This window comes from Prorops nasuta, unplaced genomic scaffold (assembly GCF_024137725.1).
Source record: "Prorops nasuta isolate Cenicafe-Biocafe unplaced genomic scaffold, Cenicafe_Pnas_1.2 PNAS00027, whole genome shotgun sequence".
In the NCBI taxonomy this organism is placed as follows: Eukaryota; Metazoa; Arthropoda; class Insecta; order Hymenoptera; family Bethylidae; genus Prorops; species Prorops nasuta.
This window is the reverse complement of record NW_027116824.1, coordinates 2100680-2120215: the sequence shown is the minus strand read 5'-3', so window position 1 is coordinate 2120215 and position 19536 is coordinate 2100680. Positions and strand designations below refer to the sequence as shown.

Genomic DNA, 19536 nt, shown 5'->3' with positions numbered 1-19536 from the left:
TATTATTGTATTAAGAGTTTCGGGCAAATAGATCAATCTTCAGTAATAATAAAAATCAGTTCTTGAATAATCAATTCTGACAAACTATCCTAAAAAATTATAACAAAATTTAGGAATTTTTTATAAAATTTAAACTATTTAATTGTATATATTTTTAATTAGATTCATACTTTAAATTTAAATAACTTTATGAAGCGATTTAATTTAGGATTTTTTATCATTATTTAATCGGGAAGATTCAATTGTCCCGCGCGCGCGCAGTCGCGGAAACTCGCTGAGGCACGTGGTGCTAGCAACGTCTTGTGTTATCATATAATTTCACATTTTAAATTTTAACCTCGATAAGTTACCAGAGATTAACTTATTTTAAACTACATTTACTTTTTATAATCTTAAAGAAATCAAACTAAGTTGTTGTTGATTGATAAAGAAGAATATGGGAAAAACATCCAAAGACAAACGTGATATTTATTATAGACGAGCAAAAGAGGAAGGTTGGAGGGCAAGAAGTGCATTCAAATTATTACAAATTGACAATGAATGTCACATATTTGATGGTAGACACAATATTTAATATAAATAAAATCATGATATAGATTGTTGAATTATTATATTGAAACTTCTCAGGTGTAACCAAAGCAGTAGACTTGTGTGCTGCGCCAGGAAGCTGGAGTCAAGTTTTATCTAGAAAGTTGCAGTATGTAGAAGTAAAATGATGTTTTAATGCAATATTTCATCAAGTATTAATATCATAGAGGTTGTTGTTTTTTCAGTGAAAATTACACAAAGGCACTTCAACATAAAGATACAGCAATTAAACCAAAAATTGTTGCTGTTGATTTGCAAGCGATGGCACCTCTGGATGGAGTGATACAAATTCAAGGTGATATCACAAGCTCTGATACAGCAGAAAAAATTATTTCATATTTTGATAATGAGCAAGCTGATTTAGTGGTATGCGATGGAGCACCAGATGGTAAAAGTTATTATTGATTCTGATTGATAAAATTGAGTATCATTCTAGTGTAAATTAATTGTTTTTAGTTACTGGACTTCATGATATGGACATTTATATTCAGTCACAATTATTATTAGCTGCTTTAAATATTACAACACATATTTTAAAACCTGGAGGATGTTTTGTGGCAAAAATTTTTAGGGCTAAAGATGTTTCTCTTTTATACTCACAATTGAAAATATTTTTTCCATATGTATATTGTGCAAAACCAAGTAGCTCACGTAATTCTAGTATAGAAGCATTTGTAGTATGTAAAGATTATTCTCCTCCTGAGGGATACATACCTCACATGCTTAATCCTTTATTAACACATCAACCATGTAAGTTTAATGAACTGACAGGAGTCAATAGGGTCATTGTTCCATTTGTTGTTTGTGGAGACCTTAATCAATTAGACTCTGATACTTCGTATCCGTTAAATGTAAGTAATTTATAAATTTTTATATCTTTGTAAGCAGTATTTTGCACCAAGTAAAAAATTTTGTCTTTTTTATAGTTTGATGGTAAAGAATATAAGTACCATGAACCAGTTCAAACACCAATATCTCCACCCTATGCAGAAGCTTTGGCACTACTTGAAACTCAAAGTACAGATTTCAGGAGATCTGACAAATGTGTAGTGATCGATAATTCTCTACCTAAGAGTTTATCAGATTTCAAGAGCTCATCAAAACGAAACAATGATAAAGAAAAAGAGATAAACCTTGAAACAAAACCAAAAGATCAAAATACTGAAACTGATGCTTATTTAATCAATGAAATGACTAGTTTAAATATAAGTGAACCATCAACCAGTACCGAGAATCATTAATTACTTCAGTTTTCTTATCATTTGTAAGATTAGTTAAAAACTCTTTTAATACGTTAAAGATTTTAAATTTATGTATAAATAGAAAATAAAATATTTACAAAATAGCGAAATATCCTGTTAAACAAATAATATTTACATTTAAGTTTATGTAATAGATGATTTGAAACTACCGCGTTAATTCGATGGAGATGGCTCCATCCATTTGTTTGACACCTGAAATGGTAAACAATAAGTGAAAATAGAGTACGCGGTTGAAGCATGTCTTCTCAGGTAACGAAAATTATAATTAATTATTAAGAAACAACCGTTAAGTTTTCAAGAAAATAGTTATTTAATAAAAATTTGTAAAAGCAAGTAAGTAGTATCATAAAAAATCGTTTTAATACCTAGAATTTATTATGAAAAAAAAAACAAATTAAGAGTTTAATAAGAAAAGAATTTTTGTGATGAGCAAAATGTTTATTCCTTAACGAGTATTTAGAAATCTTATACGCGATCAACAAGAATATGTGAAAGTGATCTTAACAAAAAATGAACTTTTTCGTAGGTCAGCTGTCGCTCGTGCTCCATATGCAAAAAAATATTTTGCTGCGTTGAATGTCGCATCCGTCACGAGGAAAACAAACATTCGAAGCGACAGTTAAATTGCCCTTTCTGTGCGTCGGAAAAGCTACCGTTTAAAGTTTTTGAAGATAAGAATTTACTGTGTCATGTAGTGTTCAACCATCTGCCTTTGTTTTGCTGTTTGTGTGGAAAGATTTTCGAGAAAAGTGAAGATCTGGAAAAATTTGGTAAAGAAAAAATGTGCATATTTCATGTTCTTCATTAAACTATTTTTCATACATATTACAATAGAAATATTCCATTGATACATTGAAGCAAATCTCTCTGATCGAATAATAAGATTGTGTAAATTTCGCCCTACAGAACTTTGCAAGTGGTGGTCGATATCAACAAAAACAAAGTCAGTTCTATCGAGCGTAAAAGCAGGGGAAGAGGGGGAAGAGGTAAAAACGCCATCGCCTGTGTCTTCAGGAATAAACATCAACTCAAAGATAATTTCACAACGTTTGTCCATTGACGGAGCAGATTATAACAACAGTAGTGTGTTTATCAGCTTTACATCTCCACCGGAATATAACAGGAACACGAGTACGCCCATGCACGTGGACTTAGGGCACCAGAAACCCTTGGCATTCGAATTTAAAACTCCCAGTTTCGTAGCCTTGAAGACTCCAAAAACGACCTTGGCTGCCTCTAGTAAGAGTCTAAAGCCTCACTGGCCAACGTCCTTGGACTCCAAGGATAGCAATTTCCATGAATTCGTGAGCTTTCCTTCATCTATGGTGGATACGGATAGCTCTAACAATACTTCGTTCAAATCGATGGAATACGTAAAGTCTTACGTGGAATTTCAGGAGTCCAAAAGAAACTTTAGTCAGAAGCTTGATGTTATGACCGAGATAGATGAAAATGAATTATCAAGCGAAGCTCGACACACCGATGCGAGGAGTACCGTAGACCCGGACGAGGATGTTGGCAGAGCATCCCCTAATCCCATAAAGATGACCCATAATGTGCAGAGCGATGACATGGAGTTAACCAACGTCAACGATGAATACTCCTCTCATAAAAAAGACTCTCCTGATTCTAAGAATAACGAAGGTATGCGGGCTGCGTGCAAGCTATTTATGTAAACAATAATAATGCAATGCTTCCATTTTTTTAGCTTTTAAAACTCCCACGACAATGGAAAAAATAAAGATGAGTACGTTGATAAGCACGACCAGAAGCATCGAGAGGCGATCGGTCTACACCCGCAAGTGCAGATCGACTGCAGGTTTGTGCGAAGATTTTACGACCCCGGATTCTCAGAAGATTGAGGTTCTATCAGAAAAAATGGAGAAACGCACAGATTCTGTGAAAAGGGTCAGGTTCTCCGATAATTTCGACGATGATACTTTTTATGAAGCACTTGATACTTTGAACGAGGTGCCAATGATCGAGATGAAACCTCAGGAGAAACTGGAGAACGTAGAGGAGGAAAGAGGTAATTCCGAGAAATCAACCAATTCTCAGCAGCAGCAGCAAGTGGGGTCATCGAGAGTTGTGATGGTCTTGGTTGCGGAAACTACTAATGCAGCTTCGCCATTGGAGGACCTGAAGCCCTTGATAAGTTCGAGTTTGAGACAGTTGAGTCTGGATGAATCGTCCATTGATAATAAGGAAAATGCCAATAGCAGCGGAATCTTTTCTAGCGTCGCTCAAGCTGTAAGACAGGCCTTTAGAAATTTAGCAGGTAAGTTCTCCAACGTTTATAGCATATATTTAATTAGAAAAATAAGATTTTTGCTGTTTCTTGATTAGGAGGCAGCAGCCCGAAGAGCTTGACGACTCAGCAAACAGTTCTTAATACTCATGTAAGCTCAAATTCAAGCTCAACTGTGAGTAGGCCGAATAATAAACGATCGAGGGAAATTGAAACACAGGACGTTGCAACGAGCAGCCCGATCGCTAAACGTCCACGAGCATGGCCTAAAATTAAAGGAAGACCACCAATCTCCAGAATGAGGCATGAAAATCCGACCACCTCCAGAGGCGTTTCCTCTGATACCCAAGTCTTCAGCCGTGGTTGTTTATCAGTGGGCGATACCGTTTTACCAATCCCGTCGAGAGCTCATAAATCAACTCAAACACAATGAAGTATCAAAGTTTTTACCAGTATTAACAACAATTAATTCATTCCTACCTGTTATTTATTTCACTTATTTAAAATTGTCGTTTAGTTAGCTTCATTTCTCATAAGGAAAAGACTCGTTAATTTAGTTCTATTAAGAAAGTTTTATGAATAAACTCATCATGTAATTACAAACAATTTTATAGACGAATAATGAAGAGGGGTAAATTTTTTGAAGCTTATCTCACTTTTATTTTATTCGAATTGTATAATTGATAATTTACAAGTGACGATGAATGCTCGTTTCTTGAATGCAAATACCCTCGATATGTGTTAATTGATTAAAGAGTGTCGCATTTAATTGTTTCGTTAATCACATATTTCTTTACATAATTTGAAGACAGTGATATAGTATTTAAATTTTGTAAATATTTATTGATATTATACTGTGTAAACTCAAAAAGCTTTAATGAGCAAAGTAAAAAATACTGTTTTATCATTTCACAAATACAATAGAAAATTGTACAATCGTTTGTTCTTGGTGATTTGTTATAAATCATACATAATGCACTAATTTCCTTAAATAATTTCTGAATACAATCTATCTTCAAATTCATGCACTTAATTTGCTGGATTTTATAACTTAAAAATGTAAACTGGTAAAAGATATAGCTTGTTTATCAATTTTTTAAAATTACTATGGGCTTTCAGTTTTATTAGTAATGACCAATAATGACAATGCCTTTATGTAGAGGTATAATTAAATCAATTAACGTGGTTACATAAATAATGCACTCAGAATTCAAAGGATCATTATTATTTTCAACCATTTTGTTCTCTCTCTTAAATATTGCAAACTTTTCAAAATACGGTAAGCGCGCGGCACGCGTATCAGCAATCGAATTATATCGATCTTGTATCGATCATCTTTCAAGTCTCGATGGAACGGATCGGTTTATTATTGTCATGTCAGCTATAGTTAGGACTTAGGATAGAGAGGTTAGGTTGGCGACGTTGGCGTGTACTTAACGACCACAAGGAAGGCAAATATTATGTACGTATTCAAACAAAAACATCAAATATTACATTAATAAAAGTAGAAGATAAATAAATAAAAAATCTGTTAATTATTAATTTTATTTTTTTAGAAATAAAAATGTCATCCTGGAAAACGTCTCAAAAAACGCATCGAGAACGACATCAGCCCGAGTCAAGAAGGCATTTAGGAATATTAGAGAAAAAGAAAGATTACAAGTGTAGAGCAAATAACTATCATGAAAAGCAAGCAACACTTAAGCTTTTACGAAAACGTGCTCTTAACAAAAATCCTGACGAATTTTACTTTCATATGATTAATTCTAAACTGGAAAAAGGAATTCACAGGGAAAAGGTTAAAGATGATGAACATACTCCTGAACAACTCAAATTGATGCAGACACAGGACATGAAATATGTGTCTTACAAAAGGAATATTGAGGCAAGAAAGGTTGAGAAGTTACAAAGTAGGCTTCATTTAATAGATGCAGCCAATGAAACAACTAATCAACATATTTTTTTTGTGGATGATAAAAAGGAATTTAAAAAGTTTGATCTAGCAAAGAAATTAGACACTCATCCTGCTTTATTATCAAGGCGTACAAATAGACTAAGATTAAGTAAATTAAAAGAATTAAAACTTCCAGAAGTTAATGAACGTACAATAGCTAAAATCGAGCAACAAAAACACATGGCTTATACTGAATTAAGTAAAAGAATAGATAGGGAACATGAATTGACTGTTGTACAACAAAAATTAGAAATGGAAAATGCTTTGAAGGATACAAAAGTAATAAAACCAAAACAGATTAAGCCTGGTTCAAAAACTTCAGCTCCAATTTATAAATGGAAGTTTGAACGAAAAAAATAAAATAATAATTTACTATATACTGCTGTTATATTAATAAACATTTTTATAGTTACTATAATATTCTTATTAATAATACTTATAACATCCAATCTTTAATTTATTTAGCTATTTTATCAGACATTATTTTAATTAATTGACAATACAGATTCTGTTCCAGTTGCTCTTATTACCGATAATTCAGTTGATAATACTGCCTCTGAAGGAATAGTTGTCAATGTTAATGGCTTTATAGGAATTTTTATTAGTCCAGAGGTTACACACCCTACTGGTTTTACAGTTGTTGATTTAATTTGTTCAGATATTACTGGTGTCACCAATTCACTTAATGTTGTTGGGGGCTGTAAGCTTGCTGCTCTAATTTCTCCAGACGAAACTTTTTCCTCTGATCCTGAAGATACTTTAGCTTGCTCTTCTAATAAGGTTTTCCTAGTTGTTGAAAGTTTTAACTTTTCTAGTTGTTCTGAAGGCATAGCAGGTGGCATTGCTGGTGTAGGTGGCATAGATGATGGCATTGCTGTCATAGCAGATGACATTGTTGGTGACGTGTTTGCATTCAGTAGTGATAATTCAGTCGATATACTAATACAAGTATAGTTTATGTACCACTTTTCCTTCTTTGCTAAGATATCCATTCTCAAACAGGCAGTGATCGATCTAAAAAATGACTATTTAAAAGTACCCAGATTCTACAAAACTATATAAAATAATTACCTAGGAAACTGATTAAGTTCTAAAATATTCATACAAGCTATAGAAAAAAGACATCCTGGGACTGGGGCACACATTTTCACTGGCTTGTAATCTATAAAATTATAATTCCATTAAAACAATAATGTATATATTAAAGTTTAAAAGATATTGTAAAAAATTGTCTTACTCATAATAGTCATTGTTTTAAATGAATTTGAATTTAACGAAATATCCACATTTAAGCCGCTCACATTGTATACAAAATTGACACACACTAAAATTAAAAATTATTATTGGATATGCTTTTGATAAATTAATAAAAATAATTGATTAATAGCTTGAAACTCACATTTTTTTCGTATACTTTGATAAATTATAAGAACATTTTCACAACAGGAACAAACAGAGGGCATACTGCAAGTGCAAACCCTTTGATTGATCATGTTAGTCCTATATACAATAAATGACTTTGATGGATCATTTCCTAAAAAGTTAATATTATAAGAAAAATTAATTTATTTGTCTTTCATCCCTTAATAATTAAAAAAGAACTCACTTTTGCGTCCTTCAGCTTCGGGCCAAATAAGAATAATAAGCAACCAAGGCAAAACTAATAAACTGGGTACTCGAAAATTCATTTTAGCTTAAGTGTAATTTAAGTCATGGTATAATGAACGATATAGATCCTCTGCACAGCTCTGCACAACTGTTTAGTGACCACTGGTGCCTGTGCTGCAAACGGAAAACAATACACCCGATCTATGCAACTTTCTTTCAGGAAATACTAATTGTTATTGTTAAATAGGGTGGTAAAGAACATCCGGAACGTTTGTCCAGTTCAACAATTAATTTCGTTCAAAATGTGTTACAGATAATGTACTTTTGTGCATTTGCCATTATTCGACGTTGTTTACCTATTATATTTCCTGTAAAAATTTCACTTCAAAAAAGTAGGACAAGAAGAAATAAACTGAGAACAACGGGATATATACAGGATTTGACAATATTTTATTTAGAAACTATCTTAAAGAGAATAAATCTTCACATATCGACTATAGCTTTCAATATCTCAACTCATTATATTCATTGACTATAATACATATAAAATTTAAAAATTATGTTAGACACATTATTAATTTAGATTGGATATTTGCACTTAAAGTGGAGTGGCTCAATAAAATCTTATCAGTGGAACGCGTTATTCATTACACCGAGGTCACCGATCATTCGATGAGCAAAACGAAATAGCGGCAACTACACAATTTTATCATTCGACTTCAACAATTCTCAGCATGATTTGTTACCAGCTGAAGAACACGAACAACGGTTTATATATTTTTAACTTCAGTATTTCTCAATGTGCAGAATATTTTGTGAAATTTTGCAAATTCTGGGAAAACATCGTTCTGAGACAATTCATCGTTGATCTTCTGGAAATTGATTATATTTAAGGGTATGGTAGACCACAGCTCGAATAATATATTAACTATTGCATGAAGAAATAAACTCATTTTAAGTCGTAAAATTTCATGCAAGAGTGTGAACATTCTGTGTATCGAACTATAATGCACACCTCCTAGTGAGAATACTCTTTAACATTGATATTATATCAATATCGAATTGACAATATTTTTTTGTTGGAATTCTTACTGTACGTTACAAAGGAAACTAATAATAGGACAATTTTTTTTAATCTTCAGGTAAATAAATATTTATATTTTTCTTATCAATACAAATAAATAAAAAATTTTAAATAAAGCAGACTTTACATATCCGATGTATTATTTTAAAAATAATCATCATCGTCATCGTCATCGTCGTCATCATCATCATCGTAGTCATCATAGTCATCGTCATTCTGATTATTGCTGTCCCCACCTATTCCTTCTGGCAAAAGTTCTATAGCACCTAGTCCACCACCGTCTTCCGGTTTGACCACTGCAAAGCCTCTGTCACCAAATCGAAGACAATCCAAACCAACCTTTAAGCATTATTATTAAACAAAACTTATTATAATTCCAGGAATCGCTCTAGGAAATCTTTAATAAAAACAATGACAGTTTTCCACAAGTAAAAACTTTCAACTAGGAAGTATAAACTTCTCAGCACAACTTCGTACCAAGCGCACAGATAATAAAATACATATCACTGTATATATTTTATCTTCTCAGATCTCTTTTAGCTATTGCAATAAATGATATTTAATAGATAAAAAAGATGTGAATTAATATTTGATTGGCAAACTAAGGTAAATCAAATTTTTATATTTAAACAAATACAATTAATTAACAAATTTACCTTGAATAGGGTAGTATCGCTAAATTTCCCTTCCATGCTAACACAAATATGCATGTTCCTCCCTTGAAAATAAATATTGTAGAATCTAACGCAAGCTTTAGCTATTGGTATTTGTGGAACTGGTACACATATTGGTCTGGGATTTTTTCCTAGTACAGAAAGTAAATGTTGATCAACGAACGAAAAATATTTATTCACATAGAAAATTCAATAAAAGTTTTCTCACCAGAGTAAGTTCTTGTAAACAAAATTCTGTTGTTCATGTGTACGTTGGCAGTGAAGCTAAACTCGTCAGGATCGTAAGATATATTGACACAGCCTTTTTGCTTGAAGGTTTCATAGAGAATCCTAGAGCAGCATCCACAAACACCACCCCCACATTGACAAGGTCTTTTATTTTCAACACTAGTACTATTTGTTGTTTCTTGAACCGTAGTACCATTCTGTCTGGCCAAAGGATTCAGCGCTCTGAGAAATCCGTGGAACCTTTTGAAATTCGGTACACCGGAAGTGGCCGCTACCAGTAGGAGCAATACTATAAGGAATCTCATTTTCTTCTCTCGGCCAGGGTCCTCCAATCTTATTGTATATGTGTGTGTGTGTGAAAGAGAGAGAGTGAGAGAGAGAGAGAGAGAGAGAATTGGAAGGATTATTAGCTTAAGGTTGATTCCTTCGGGTGTTCCTTACTGAACGAACGAAACTCGACTGGTAGGTTCACGTTTGTCCGAGACTGACCTCGTTTCGCGGAGAAATTTAGGTTCTCGAGCTGCTCTTCCACGTTTTGTCTTCGATTAGATCGATCTTCTTAGCGAAGAAGAGAATGATTTACCTTTGCAAAGATAACGTCGCGACGTATTTAAAACTCGTCCTTACCGTTAAAAACTTCGTATTCCTTTATATAGTGCACGAGACTCTCAACCAAGAACCGACCATAGAAATAAATCATTTTTTCTTGACACACAACTTGTCAGTATTTTTGGCAATTTCTCCCGCATTCCTGTTCATCGAAACGATATGATTTACGTATGACTTACCAGTCTTATCATGAATAAATTATAAACTATATATACCAAATAAATTCAACGCTTGGAACCTATTCAATGTACAGTAATTATTTAATGAGTAAATGAACTATAAATGTATAATACATAGTAATTGCTGCATGAAATAAATTAAAGAAAATATATTAATTAAGATCTACTTGATCAATAGCTAGCTAAGAGGTAAATATTTACAATTATAAATCGCTAACGATAAAGTCTCAAGAATTCATGTTACTTATCGTAACTTCAATTGGCCAATCATAGCTTCTTGTTCCGGTGTGAGAGTAGTGGTATCGTTGATGGGTTCGTGATCCTCGTTCTCAAACTCAACGTGGTCATAGACGACGACTTCACTGATTTGTGGTTTTTCGCCGTTTTCCGGTCTGAGCCATTGAAACCCATCGTTGCCCATTTTCACACAGTCAAAGTGTAAAATTAGAATTGGGTTCTGAATTACTCTCGTTTCGAAGTCAATGCAGGCATGGAGATTCTTTCCTGGCATGTAAATATCGAAGAAACGAATGCAAAAGCTTACGAATGGCAAATATGGCATTGGCATACAAATTGGGGGTGGATTTTTTGCTGAAAAAAATTCCACACAAATATTAATCGTTTAGAAGATAAATCAGTGGCTCTTTTAAATCAATGAATTATAATTTATTCTACGACCGATTTCTGAAATATTTAATTTTTCAAAAGTGTTCAATATGTGCGTCTTACCAGACAAAGAATTGCTGAATATTTCTCTCTCGTTCATGGACACTTGCATCTTGATAGCGAAATCCAAAGGATCGTATGTAAAATTGGTGCAAGCGCGGCGATCAAAATTCACCATGGTAATGTTGACTCCTGCACAACAGCCACAACTTAATCCCGAGCAATCGCATGGTAGCCCTCTAAACGCAATTTTAGGGGAAGATAACGGATCTCTTCCGGAATCCTCGAGCTCTGGTCTCAACCCAACTCCAGTTTGGGGATTGTAATATGCGGAATAGTATTGAGACACGTCTAAAGTTCAATATTTTATTTGTATTAATTTTTTTAAATAATAATAATTTTATTATTACACTGAAATTTTGAAGAAAAAACTTTTACCAATAAAATATGAATCAGTGCTGTTAGCGCCATGAATGACGATGGCCACTAGTCCCAAAATAGCCACTTTTAAAATCATGGCTACGTCCGATTAATGGTGCTTCACTGTTCGCTTCCTGAACTGTACTGAAATTGGGCGTGCCTTGGACCAGAACGTGGTATGGTGTCGAATCATTAATTATGCATAAACTTTCGATAGAAAGTTAAAGATCAACGCACCCAAAATTATCCTACCTTTGCTTTTGCAATTGTGACTTGTCCCCAGAATTTTGATTGACGCAATGGTCCCACCAAGTTGTTAAGAGCTAGCACCGAAAGTTCATTGGATTAATTGAAATTAAAGTGAGATACTGAGAAACGAGCAACAGTAAACGGCAAAGAAATATTAACCAGAAAAATGACGGAAGTTGTTCCGTTTCGCGTTCGATCGATACTTTTTGTAATTCTAAGTTGATGGAAGCGCGTGAAAAGTCGTTACGTGCTTAACTTTTTGATGCGAGAAAGCTGAGCCGTGAAGAGACATTACAATGACTACTCGGGGTCTACTGGCTCCTAATTTAAATTGTAGGAACAATAAAAACTTGTTTAATCATCCACATATGCTGGATTACTCAACGAATGGAACATGCTTGGGGCAATTTATGGCGACATGCATATAATGGCTAACAAAAGATAGATAAGAACTCTACGCATCTAGATAGATAAATAATATCATACCCCAGATGCCATAGCTTACTCAATAAAATAGAAATATTTGAAGTAAAAGTGATAAGTCGTGTAGAAGAAGAATAGAACAACTATGAGGAAATATCTCGATGAATTCCAGAACTTCAGCATGTGTAGCTGCATTTCTTAACGTAAAAAAATCTTGCAGCCTACAGCTACTACAAATTTAATAAAATGAAATTTGAAGAATAAAAGAACGATAAAAAGAGATGCTCATCTCAATAATAAAGTTTGTATATTTATTCAATAAACTTAATTATACAATCAATAAATTACTTAAATAATAATGTTGAGAATAAATATTTGATTTACTTTAAATAATGCTTTATGCTATTAGAGCAACTGTTTATGGCTGAGGTCGTAGACTCCTACAATCCAACTTGCAATATTAATTTGGACAATTTAATTAATGAGCAATACTCAATCTAATAATTTCCAATCAGTCTCGTTTTAAACATCCGGCACGAAGAGTCCTCTGCTGAAATAATGGATAGATCAAAATGAGTAACGTTTCACTGGATCAGCAGTCAGGAATCGTTTAACGCAAAAACGTCCAAACATCTTTTCGATGGAGAAGTTTTTGGAATTAAAGGATTCAATGGTTTTTCAGTTCTTGCAAAGAACTCGTTTCATTGATGCAGGATGCAAAGGACCTCTTCTGAAATTCAATCTACTCTATTGACTGACATTGGATTATCAAAGCCTCATGATTCTGCTCTGACGATTACTCGGGGTCTGTGCAAGTTTCCTCGTATGCCTGTTTCTAGCCAGTAACTCGGACAATCCATCATCATAATCGGAGTCATCTTCATCACTCGCATTATGGTTGTTGACAACATCCTTTTTCGCTTCCTCCTTTTCATCATCCACCAAAGCACTCAAAACAACCTCCTCATCATCCTCATCTTCGTCATCGTCATCATCGAGACTTACGAGCTCCTCGGATTTCTCATCATCGTCATCGTTCTCGGTATCCTTGTGCTGATCTTGCTCCTGATGCGGCTGCTTGTCGTTCTGGATTTTATCACCATCCTCTTCATCATCGTCGTCTTCGTCATCATCTTCCTCGTCGTCGTCTTCATCGTCATCTTCATTCTCCTGCGAAGTCTCTTCATCATCATCTTCGTCGTCCAAATCATCCGCTCCCAAAATATCGTCATCATCGTCATCTTCTTCATTATCGTCATTGATCGGTTTTGTCACTGGTTTGTTCTTATCTTCGGTGTCCTCGATCAAGTTGATGTTAGATGATGTAATAGCAGGCTTCTTATTGGTCGTAGTAGTCTTCTTTACCTTGTTGACCGTTTGTTTGCTGGGTTTAACGATAGGAGTAATTTGATTGGTTACTTTTTTTAATTGTTCATCGTTCTCAGGAATTTCCTCTTCTTCATCGTTTGGTACGACCTCTGCAGGAGAATCCGTGTAAGACTCTTCAGATTCTGTGGCAGTATCCTGTAACTCTGACTCTTCGGTAGTTTCAGAGTCTTCAGCTTCAAGGTCGTGCTGTAGAGGCTCGGTGGTTGATTGATCGTGACCTTCTAGGAATTGGTCGGACGACGTTGGCCTGTTCAGTAGGGGAATGGTGAACTGCAGCAGAGGTGCTTGAGTAGTGGCCTTGGGTTTCTTCGTAGTGGTGTCTTCCTCGCCAGTGATAATGTCCAAGAGTGCTCCGAGTCCAAGGACGTCATCATCCTCTTCGTCGTCATCATCGGCGTCTTCGGCTTCTTCGGAAGTGTCGGATGATCCTGGTACGGAATTTCCTACAGGTGTATCTTCAGCCTCTTCCTCCTCATCTTCATCCTCGTCGGATCCCAAACCGAACAAATCATCATCGTCATCATCCTCTTCGGATACTTCCGCTTCTACTACCGGAAGTGGTTCTGATGGTCGCAATTTCAATCCATCAGGGCCAAACCTAAAATCAGTTTCAAAATTATTTTACAACACAGAACGTATTACATATTTAAATAACAGCATTGACTTCGCTGTATTCTTACCTGAAGCAGCTCACTCTCAAACTGGCTTCAAGCTCGGTAGCGGACTGAAGCTCCAATCCTAGGCACGCCTTAAAGTGCTTGTTGGCGTCTCGTTGAATCGAGTAAATTCGTCCACAGAATTTCGTGTGCCCACCAGGAAGAGGCACGCAAACTGGTTTAGGACTTTTACCTGAGGCCAATGAGAAGACGAGCGTCAAAGTAAATTATGCTAATCAATTTAAACACGGATTAACCTAAATCCTATTTTATCTAAGGAGCCCCGACCTCTCAGAACTATAATATACTCCTAATAGTCGGTACGAGATTCTCAAAGAATTTTGTTTTCTGCCTGTGATGGTTTAGAAAAAAAAAGAGTGAATGTAGCACTCGAATAAGTCATTAAATATAAGAGCGATCCCTTTCGTTAAAAATCACAGCGAGATTCAAAGTGACATACGGTGAAAGTTGCTTCGAGCTTCCCGACGTGGTATTAAAATAGATCCGAGTGTGCCTAACACACTTTTACATCAATTAGCACACTTTTCTCGACAATAGTTTTCGATACGGTAGCATAAACTCGACAGTTCTTATCTTGCGTTACAAATTGACAATTGCTTTATTTAAACCAATATTGAATAGTAGAAAAAATCTTTGATAAAAATGGAAAAAATGTGAAAAAGAATGGCAAAACTTGCCTTACTTACCGTTAACAACTGTGCTTGTTAAAATGTTGTCACCGAAACTCAATTGTACTGCCAAATTGTCTTCTTGCATATACTGAAGCGAAGCACATCCTGAAGAAAAATTCTTCGTGAAAATCAATCAGAAATTTTATAACAAGTTTAAAAGACATTTGAAAATAACTAATAAATCTCCCATAATATATTATATTATCGCAAGAAAAGTATCAAAGATATAAGTAAAAATTGAGTTGCTTTTGAATACTTAGATTATTATACTACAATTTATATAAAATTGTTGGGATCCAGAAGCAAAGAATTACCTGGGCCTTTGAGTTGAACAAGCGGTATATGGAAATCTCTGCAGCAATTGCAAATAATTTCATTGCAAGTGCAGTATTTGTTTACGCTGTCAGTAGCTTGTTTCAAAGATATCGATGACATGCCCGGGAAAGCTGAGACAATTTTTGCTGCCCTAACAGCCCGGTGTTTGATCTCGCTGATTTCATCTCGATCTGCAAATATTTTGAGAAAAATAATGGCGACTGGTCAAAATAGAAAGAAGAACCCTGTTTAATTAACTATATTTTCAAATGAAACGATCTTGTCCAGTGAATTATCTATTAAAATTCATTCGAACGAATGAATAATGGAGTATGCATATTAGAGGGAATAAATTTCTTACCAATGACTCTTCCATAAGCAGCAAAAGCCACCAGCAAGAGAATAAGTAAAAGCTCTATGACTGTTGAAAGCCGCATCCTCCTTGCTGTTCTAAAAAAAATTGAAGAGACAATGTGATTAACATGTCTACTAATAGGCCGAGGAAAGGCATAATATGTTTCATTTGGTATGCACCAGCACGCATATTCCATTTTATTCCTGTGATCTTACAAACAGAACCAACGACCATTTGCAATTATAGCCATGAACGAACAATAGTCCTCTTCGTGCCCGTAGAATGCCACTTTGAGCACCTTGAATAATACGCTAAATAGCTTCAATGATCGCGATAAAACCCGTAATTCACTATAACGTCGTAAAAAGAGAATATATGTTGGAGCTTGAAAATGACACATGTATATGCATAGAAATAACTCTGGAACACGCCTCGAAACGCAACAACTGATCAAATAAGAGTCGAAGGTTTATTATTCGAAGCCAAGGAGCTATCTGGAAACGTTTTTGCAAAATTGACATATTGCCTAGATAAATGAGAAATATTTTTTCTGCATTTATCATCTATGCATATCTTATCAGAACGCTTTGAAAAAACGTGTCAGTGTGAAGCTTTGCTTCGTTAATAATCCTTTGTTTGGATCATGTTTGGACTGGAGAAAATTTAAAACCGTTCGTAAAACCAGCATCTAATTTGCTTGTAGAAATTTTTGAAGGTAAGCGAGCATTTTAATTGCTTCTCGGTATACTATTGTTTTATTCATAAAAAAAGTGAAGATGGAAAGATGGACAATTTTCTGCTCTGTAATTTGCTTGCAACGTCGAGTGAATAAAATAACGAGGGCCAGACTAGGCTTGGTCAATCCTTGAATGATTGTCTCGATGTTTTCTCAAGTGGAAAAAATAGACCAATCCTTGTCTCTATTTATATATTCGCCGACAGAAATTCTTGCTTATTCTTCTTTTTAAGTTAGGCCCCTTTTAAATGAAAGGGGTTTATGTTGAACGTATAAAATAGTGTGATGCTAAATTATTTGTCATTTGGTGCTTGAAAATGTGTTGAAAATTTTCCATCGCCTCACTATAATAATATTTGAAGCTGCAGTAGGAAAATAGTGTAAGACAAAGAAAAACAAGAAAAATGCGACTCGATCAGTTACACGTGCATAAAATATTTTCTCAAGCTTCTGAGTTATTAATGCAGATCCACTCTGTTGGCCAACTTCATCCGGCAATCAAATTTACAGCGTTGGAGACCAAGCAGTGATATTTCGACTATTAGAGCGTGGACTCGGCTTTTGAGAAGGAAAGCGTAAAAAAAAGAAAGGGGTCGTTGTGAGTGAACGTTCGAATGTGGTTTTATTGTTTTCTAGTAATCAAATTTTCCGATTCTAAAAAGCAAAAAAGTAGCACTAATAATGGAGGCGCGGAAGACGTGTACGTGCACTCGCACAGACGTGACTCACGCACACACAAAGAAGCCTCGGAAATCTTCAAGTTCTCGGCTGCGACCGGTTGACCTAAATCCCGGTCACGGTCAAAGGCATCTGCGGCTATACCACATGCCTCCTCGCACTCGAGCAAGTGATGAAATTGCGTCCTCTTCCCATAAACTCTTTTAAAAAACGCCAACCGGAAGGAACAATAAAAAATACATCAAACGTCGAAAAGACTCTAATTTTGCAAGTTACGATTTTTGAAGAATTTTTAATTGAAACTTTCGTAGATTACAATTACAGTAAATTAAGAATTAGTTGATTTATAAATAACTGAATATTCATATGAACTATTTCGTAAATAAAATGAGGAACAGAATTCTACATCAAATTTCAAAGTGAAAGATATAACAATAGAGACCACAAATAGTTGTCTTCTGTTTTTCTATTATAAAAATACTAGATAGTATTTTACCATTTGTTCAACATAGTCACGATTATTCCATATTTAACTTACTTGAAATAAAGAAAGGTTAATGACTCTAAAAATTGTAAAATTCACAATTTTAGCTTCTAGAAATATCGCGTATCTCATAACCTTACAAACTTGCATATATAAGCATCTATGAAATTCCTATTTGACACAAACTACATGAATCTAAGTGAAATAGTCAAGCAAATTTCATGAAACTAAAATAACTTTCAAAATTTGTTCCTTGTTAAAGAAAAATTGGTAAGTGAGTGTCATTAAAAGGGAGGCAAAACATTAACGAAATGACAGAAAGAAGGAAAGAAAATGAAGTAAAGTGTGCGAAAAAGCAGTAGAGAGTAGTGATAGAAAAGATGCTCACCTTGCAATCGATCCAAAATTATAGCGATTGGTTCGATGGAGTCGTTGAACAATTCAATCTCCTTTGCACCCTTCGGTTCTTTTCCGGACTCTTCGTCTTACGGAGGCCAATGTCCAACTGAAGATGCCGCCCAACTCCCCCCAAGGTTTCTTTAAAAGTCGGTCAAGCCACCTCCACCTGCCTGTCGAGGCTGCTGTGCTAGGATTATTAAGCATTCTAATGCCTTCTAGGTAAATAAAACTGGATATCGACACTATCCCCACTCATTTCCTAGCTCTCCTTACAATTAAGGAAGGGGACCTTGCTTCAACCAGTATCACAGGGTCAAGTACGACATCGAATCCTCTCTATAGGGTCATCACTCCCCCCCCCCCCCCTCTCCCCCTATCACTCTCTCTCTCTCTCTCTCTCAAATTTCGATCGTTCCTAGTCTTTCAGTCCCTCGCGGTACCGCTCGAAAAACACGTTGCTTCTCATTTGTATACTATATATAACTATAAATAAAGAAAAAACCACACGTCTATTAAAAATTCCTCCAATTCATAGAAAATTCGATTTAAATTCTTGCGTAAGGTCATTGACCCTTCGTTTCGGTGCCAATGCCGCTGGCGATCCTCCACTTCCGGTAGACCAAGGGGAACCAGCGTAACCGGAAGTTGCCCCGTTTTATCGAAAGTTATACGGTGCAAGGAGCGACAATAGGAGTGACAGGATAAACGCATCTGATTTTTTTGTACTGCTTTTCCGAGGCATAAACACAATTTCCTTTTCTTATATGGTATGTAGGTGAATTAATTACGGTGAAATTGCTGGACGTTTGTCATCATACTTTTAGCATGATTCGTCACTCAGCTCTAGCAACTGGATTTAATGCGTTTTGTATTACGGGAAGTAATAAGATTGATTGGAAAAATTATGCTCCAGCTTCTCATTCATTCCACTTGATAAGGAGTGAAACAATTGGTTGGTAATGACGTTTGGATCATTGAATGATTTGGCGAATTTCTTTGTTCAAGGATATCGTCAAAGTTATTTAGAATCATGGTACTTCGATAGAGCAAAATATAAAAATGAAATTCATATTATACTTTTTAGTTGAATTCATCAGAACCGTTACAAGAGTGTAACGACCAAACATTGTTAATAACGAACGATCGTGAGGGCATGCACTCTGTTCTTCTTCATCCTACTGCTTCTTCTTTGTTATGCATAAGAAGTCGTTGCACCTACACACCTGTCGCTCGAAATCTCGGCCACGTACACTTATTAAATAAACTCATGTTTCAGCCTTATCTACAATGCCAATCATACTTAATTACAGCTAATAAATTAATTCGAGCAATCTTACCATTAAGTTCAGTGGAAGCGGTATAAAATAAAATAGTTAATAATTTATTAACGCATGCCGCATTGAAACTCATCAATGAATTTAGTCAATAATTACCAAGCAACGTGAAATAATTGCTGGAAGCGTATAAACGAAGAATGAATTACCAAGGAAGAAATTGAGTTGGGTAATATGTAAATACAGCTGGTGTAATTGCAATTAGTTAAGAATTAGTTGGGAAGGAAAGAGTGCGGTTAAAATATAATAAGTTGAGTAAAACTTAATGCATCTCTCATCCTTTCAAATCCTATCCGGGATGGCCTG

At 35.1% G+C, this 19536-nt stretch overlaps 7 protein-coding genes across 10 annotated transcripts; 3 read left to right on the top strand and 4 right to left on the bottom strand.

The window, feature by feature from the left end:
* The first annotated feature begins 298 nt into the window (after positions 1-298).
* Positions 299-1939, top strand: LOC136782479 (tRNA (cytidine(32)/guanosine(34)-2'-O)-methyltransferase-like). Its single transcript, XM_066741933.1, has 5 exons — positions 299-557; positions 628-697; positions 774-976; positions 1045-1439; positions 1515-1939. Exons 1-5 carry the CDS (start codon positions 437-439, stop codon positions 1827-1829), a joined length of 1104 nt encoding a protein of 367 aa, XP_066598030.1. The 5' UTR covers positions 299-436; the 3' UTR covers positions 1830-1939.
* A 3-nt stretch (positions 1940-1942) lies between these two features.
* On the top strand, positions 1943-5030 carry fs(1)Ya (female sterile (1) Young arrest). 4 transcript variants are annotated; one of them, XM_066741930.1, is made up of 6 exons: positions 1944-2099; positions 2377-2620; positions 2757-3154; positions 3248-3494; positions 3559-4128; positions 4197-5030. In XM_066741930.1, the coding sequence occupies exons 1-6, from the start codon at positions 2088-2090 to the stop codon at positions 4529-4531; spliced, it is 1806 nt and encodes a 601-aa protein (XP_066598027.1). In that variant the 5' UTR covers positions 1944-2087; the 3' UTR covers positions 4532-5030. The 4 variants fall into 4 exon arrangements, with proteins under 4 accessions (XP_066598028.1, XP_066598027.1, XP_066598026.1 ...); XM_066741929.1 differs by having other exon boundaries at positions 2757-3175; XM_066741931.1 differs by having other exon boundaries at positions 1943-2099; positions 2757-3494; positions 4175-4382.
* A 377-nt stretch (positions 5031-5407) lies between these two features.
* Positions 5408-6429, top strand: LOC136782482 (probable U3 small nucleolar RNA-associated protein 11). The gene is made up of 2 exons (XM_066741935.1): positions 5408-5560; positions 5655-6429. Exon 2 carries the CDS (start codon positions 5663-5665, stop codon positions 6410-6412), a length of 750 nt encoding a protein of 249 aa, XP_066598032.1. The 5' UTR covers positions 5408-5560; positions 5655-5662; the 3' UTR covers positions 6413-6429.
* Positions 6400-8001, bottom strand: LOC136782481 (uncharacterized). The gene is made up of 5 exons (XM_066741934.1): positions 7659-8001; positions 7452-7586; positions 7290-7376; positions 7124-7214; positions 6400-7066 (listed from the first exon to the last, which is right to left on the bottom strand). Exons 1-5 carry the CDS (start codon positions 7738-7740, stop codon positions 6538-6540), a joined length of 924 nt encoding a protein of 307 aa, XP_066598031.1. The 5' UTR covers positions 7741-8001; the 3' UTR covers positions 6400-6537.
* A 777-nt stretch (positions 8002-8778) lies between these two features.
* LOC136782525 (uncharacterized) lies at positions 8779-9951 on the bottom strand. Its single transcript, XM_066742011.1, has 3 exons — positions 9627-9951; positions 9401-9549; positions 8779-9083 (listed from the first exon to the last, which is right to left on the bottom strand). The coding sequence occupies exons 1-3, from the start codon at positions 9949-9951 to the stop codon at positions 8889-8891; spliced, it is 669 nt and encodes a 222-aa protein (XP_066598108.1). The 3' UTR covers positions 8779-8888.
* A 679-nt stretch (positions 9952-10630) lies between these two features.
* Positions 10631-12055, bottom strand: LOC136782483 (uncharacterized). The gene is made up of 5 exons (XM_066741936.1): positions 11929-12055; positions 11773-11843; positions 11539-11680; positions 11164-11451; positions 10631-11025 (listed from the first exon to the last, which is right to left on the bottom strand). The coding sequence occupies exons 3-5, from the start codon at positions 11615-11617 to the stop codon at positions 10679-10681; spliced, it is 714 nt and encodes a 237-aa protein (XP_066598033.1). The 5' UTR covers positions 11618-11680; positions 11773-11843; positions 11929-12055; the 3' UTR covers positions 10631-10678.
* Positions 12056-12510: 455 nt separating this feature from the next.
* LOC136782478 (aspartic and glutamic acid-rich protein-like) lies at positions 12511-18015 on the bottom strand. The gene is made up of 6 exons (XM_066741932.1): positions 17886-18015; positions 15606-15694; positions 15244-15435; positions 14945-15034; positions 14262-14430; positions 12511-14179 (listed from the first exon to the last, which is right to left on the bottom strand). The coding sequence occupies exons 2-6, from the start codon at positions 15679-15681 to the stop codon at positions 12961-12963; spliced, it is 1746 nt and encodes a 581-aa protein (XP_066598029.1). The 5' UTR covers positions 15682-15694; positions 17886-18015; the 3' UTR covers positions 12511-12960.
* Between the last annotated feature and the right edge of the window lie 1521 nt (positions 18016-19536).

What these genes read in the sequence shown, in the direction of transcription:
- LOC136782479 (XM_066741933.1), top strand. Translation starts at nt 437, where the DNA reads ATGGGAAAAACATCCAAAGACAAACGTGATATTTATTATAGACGAGCA. An exon ending in GTTTTATCTAGAAAGTTGCA is followed by an intron (nt 698 to 773) that starts GTATGTAGAAGT and finishes TTGTTTTTTCAG; the next exon opens with TGAAAATTACACAAAGGCAC. An exon ending in ATACTTCGTATCCGTTAAAT is followed by an intron (nt 1,440 to 1,514) that starts GTAAGTAATTTA and finishes TCTTTTTTATAG; the next exon opens with TTTGATGGTAAAGAATATAA.
- LOC136782482 (XM_066741935.1), top strand. Translation starts at nt 5,663, where the DNA reads ATGTCATCCTGGAAAACGTCTCAAAAAACGCATCGAGAACGACATCAG.
- LOC136782481 (XM_066741934.1), bottom strand. Translation starts at nt 7,740, where the DNA reads ATGAATTTTCGAGTACCCAGTTTATTAGTTTTGCCTTGGTTGCTTATT. An exon ending in TAAAACAATGACTATTATGA is followed by an intron (nt 7,215 to 7,289) that starts GTAAGACAATTT and finishes ATAATTTTATAG; the next exon opens with ATTACAAGCCAGTGAAAATG. An exon ending in GAACTTAATCAGTTTCCTAG is followed by an intron (nt 7,067 to 7,123) that starts GTAATTATTTTA and finishes GTCATTTTTTAG; the next exon opens with ATCGATCACTGCCTGTTTGA.
- LOC136782525 (XM_066742011.1), bottom strand. Translation starts at nt 9,951, where the DNA reads ATGAGATTCCTTATAGTATTGCTCCTACTGGTAGCGGCCACTTCCGGT. An exon ending in GTTTACAAGAACTTACTCTG is followed by an intron (nt 9,550 to 9,626) that starts GTGAGAAAACTT and finishes TTTCTGTACTAG; the next exon opens with GAAAAAATCCCAGACCAATA. An exon ending in GCGATACTACCCTATTCAAG is followed by an intron (nt 9,084 to 9,400) that starts GTAAATTTGTTA and finishes TAATGCTTAAAG; the next exon opens with GTTGGTTTGGATTGTCTTCG.
- LOC136782483 (XM_066741936.1), bottom strand. Translation starts at nt 11,617, where the DNA reads ATGATTTTAAAAGTGGCTATTTTGGGACTAGTGGCCATCGTCATTCAT. An exon ending in CACTGATTCATATTTTATTG is followed by an intron (nt 11,452 to 11,538) that starts GTAAAAGTTTTT and finishes ATTGAACTTTAG; the next exon opens with ACGTGTCTCAATACTATTCC. An exon ending in ATTCAGCAATTCTTTGTCTG is followed by an intron (nt 11,026 to 11,163) that starts GTAAGACGCACA and finishes AATTTTTTTCAG; the next exon opens with CAAAAAATCCACCCCCAATT.
- LOC136782478 (XM_066741932.1), bottom strand. Translation starts at nt 15,681, where the DNA reads ATGCGGCTTTCAACAGTCATAGAGCTTTTACTTATTCTCTTGCTGGTG. An exon ending in TGTTCAACTCAAAGGCCCAG is followed by an intron (nt 15,035 to 15,243) that starts GTAATTCTTTGC and finishes ATTTTTCTTCAG; the next exon opens with GATGTGCTTCGCTTCAGTAT. An exon ending in TTGAGAGTGAGCTGCTTCAG is followed by an intron (nt 14,180 to 14,261) that starts GTAAGAATACAG and finishes AACTGATTTTAG; the next exon opens with GTTTGGCCCTGATGGATTGA.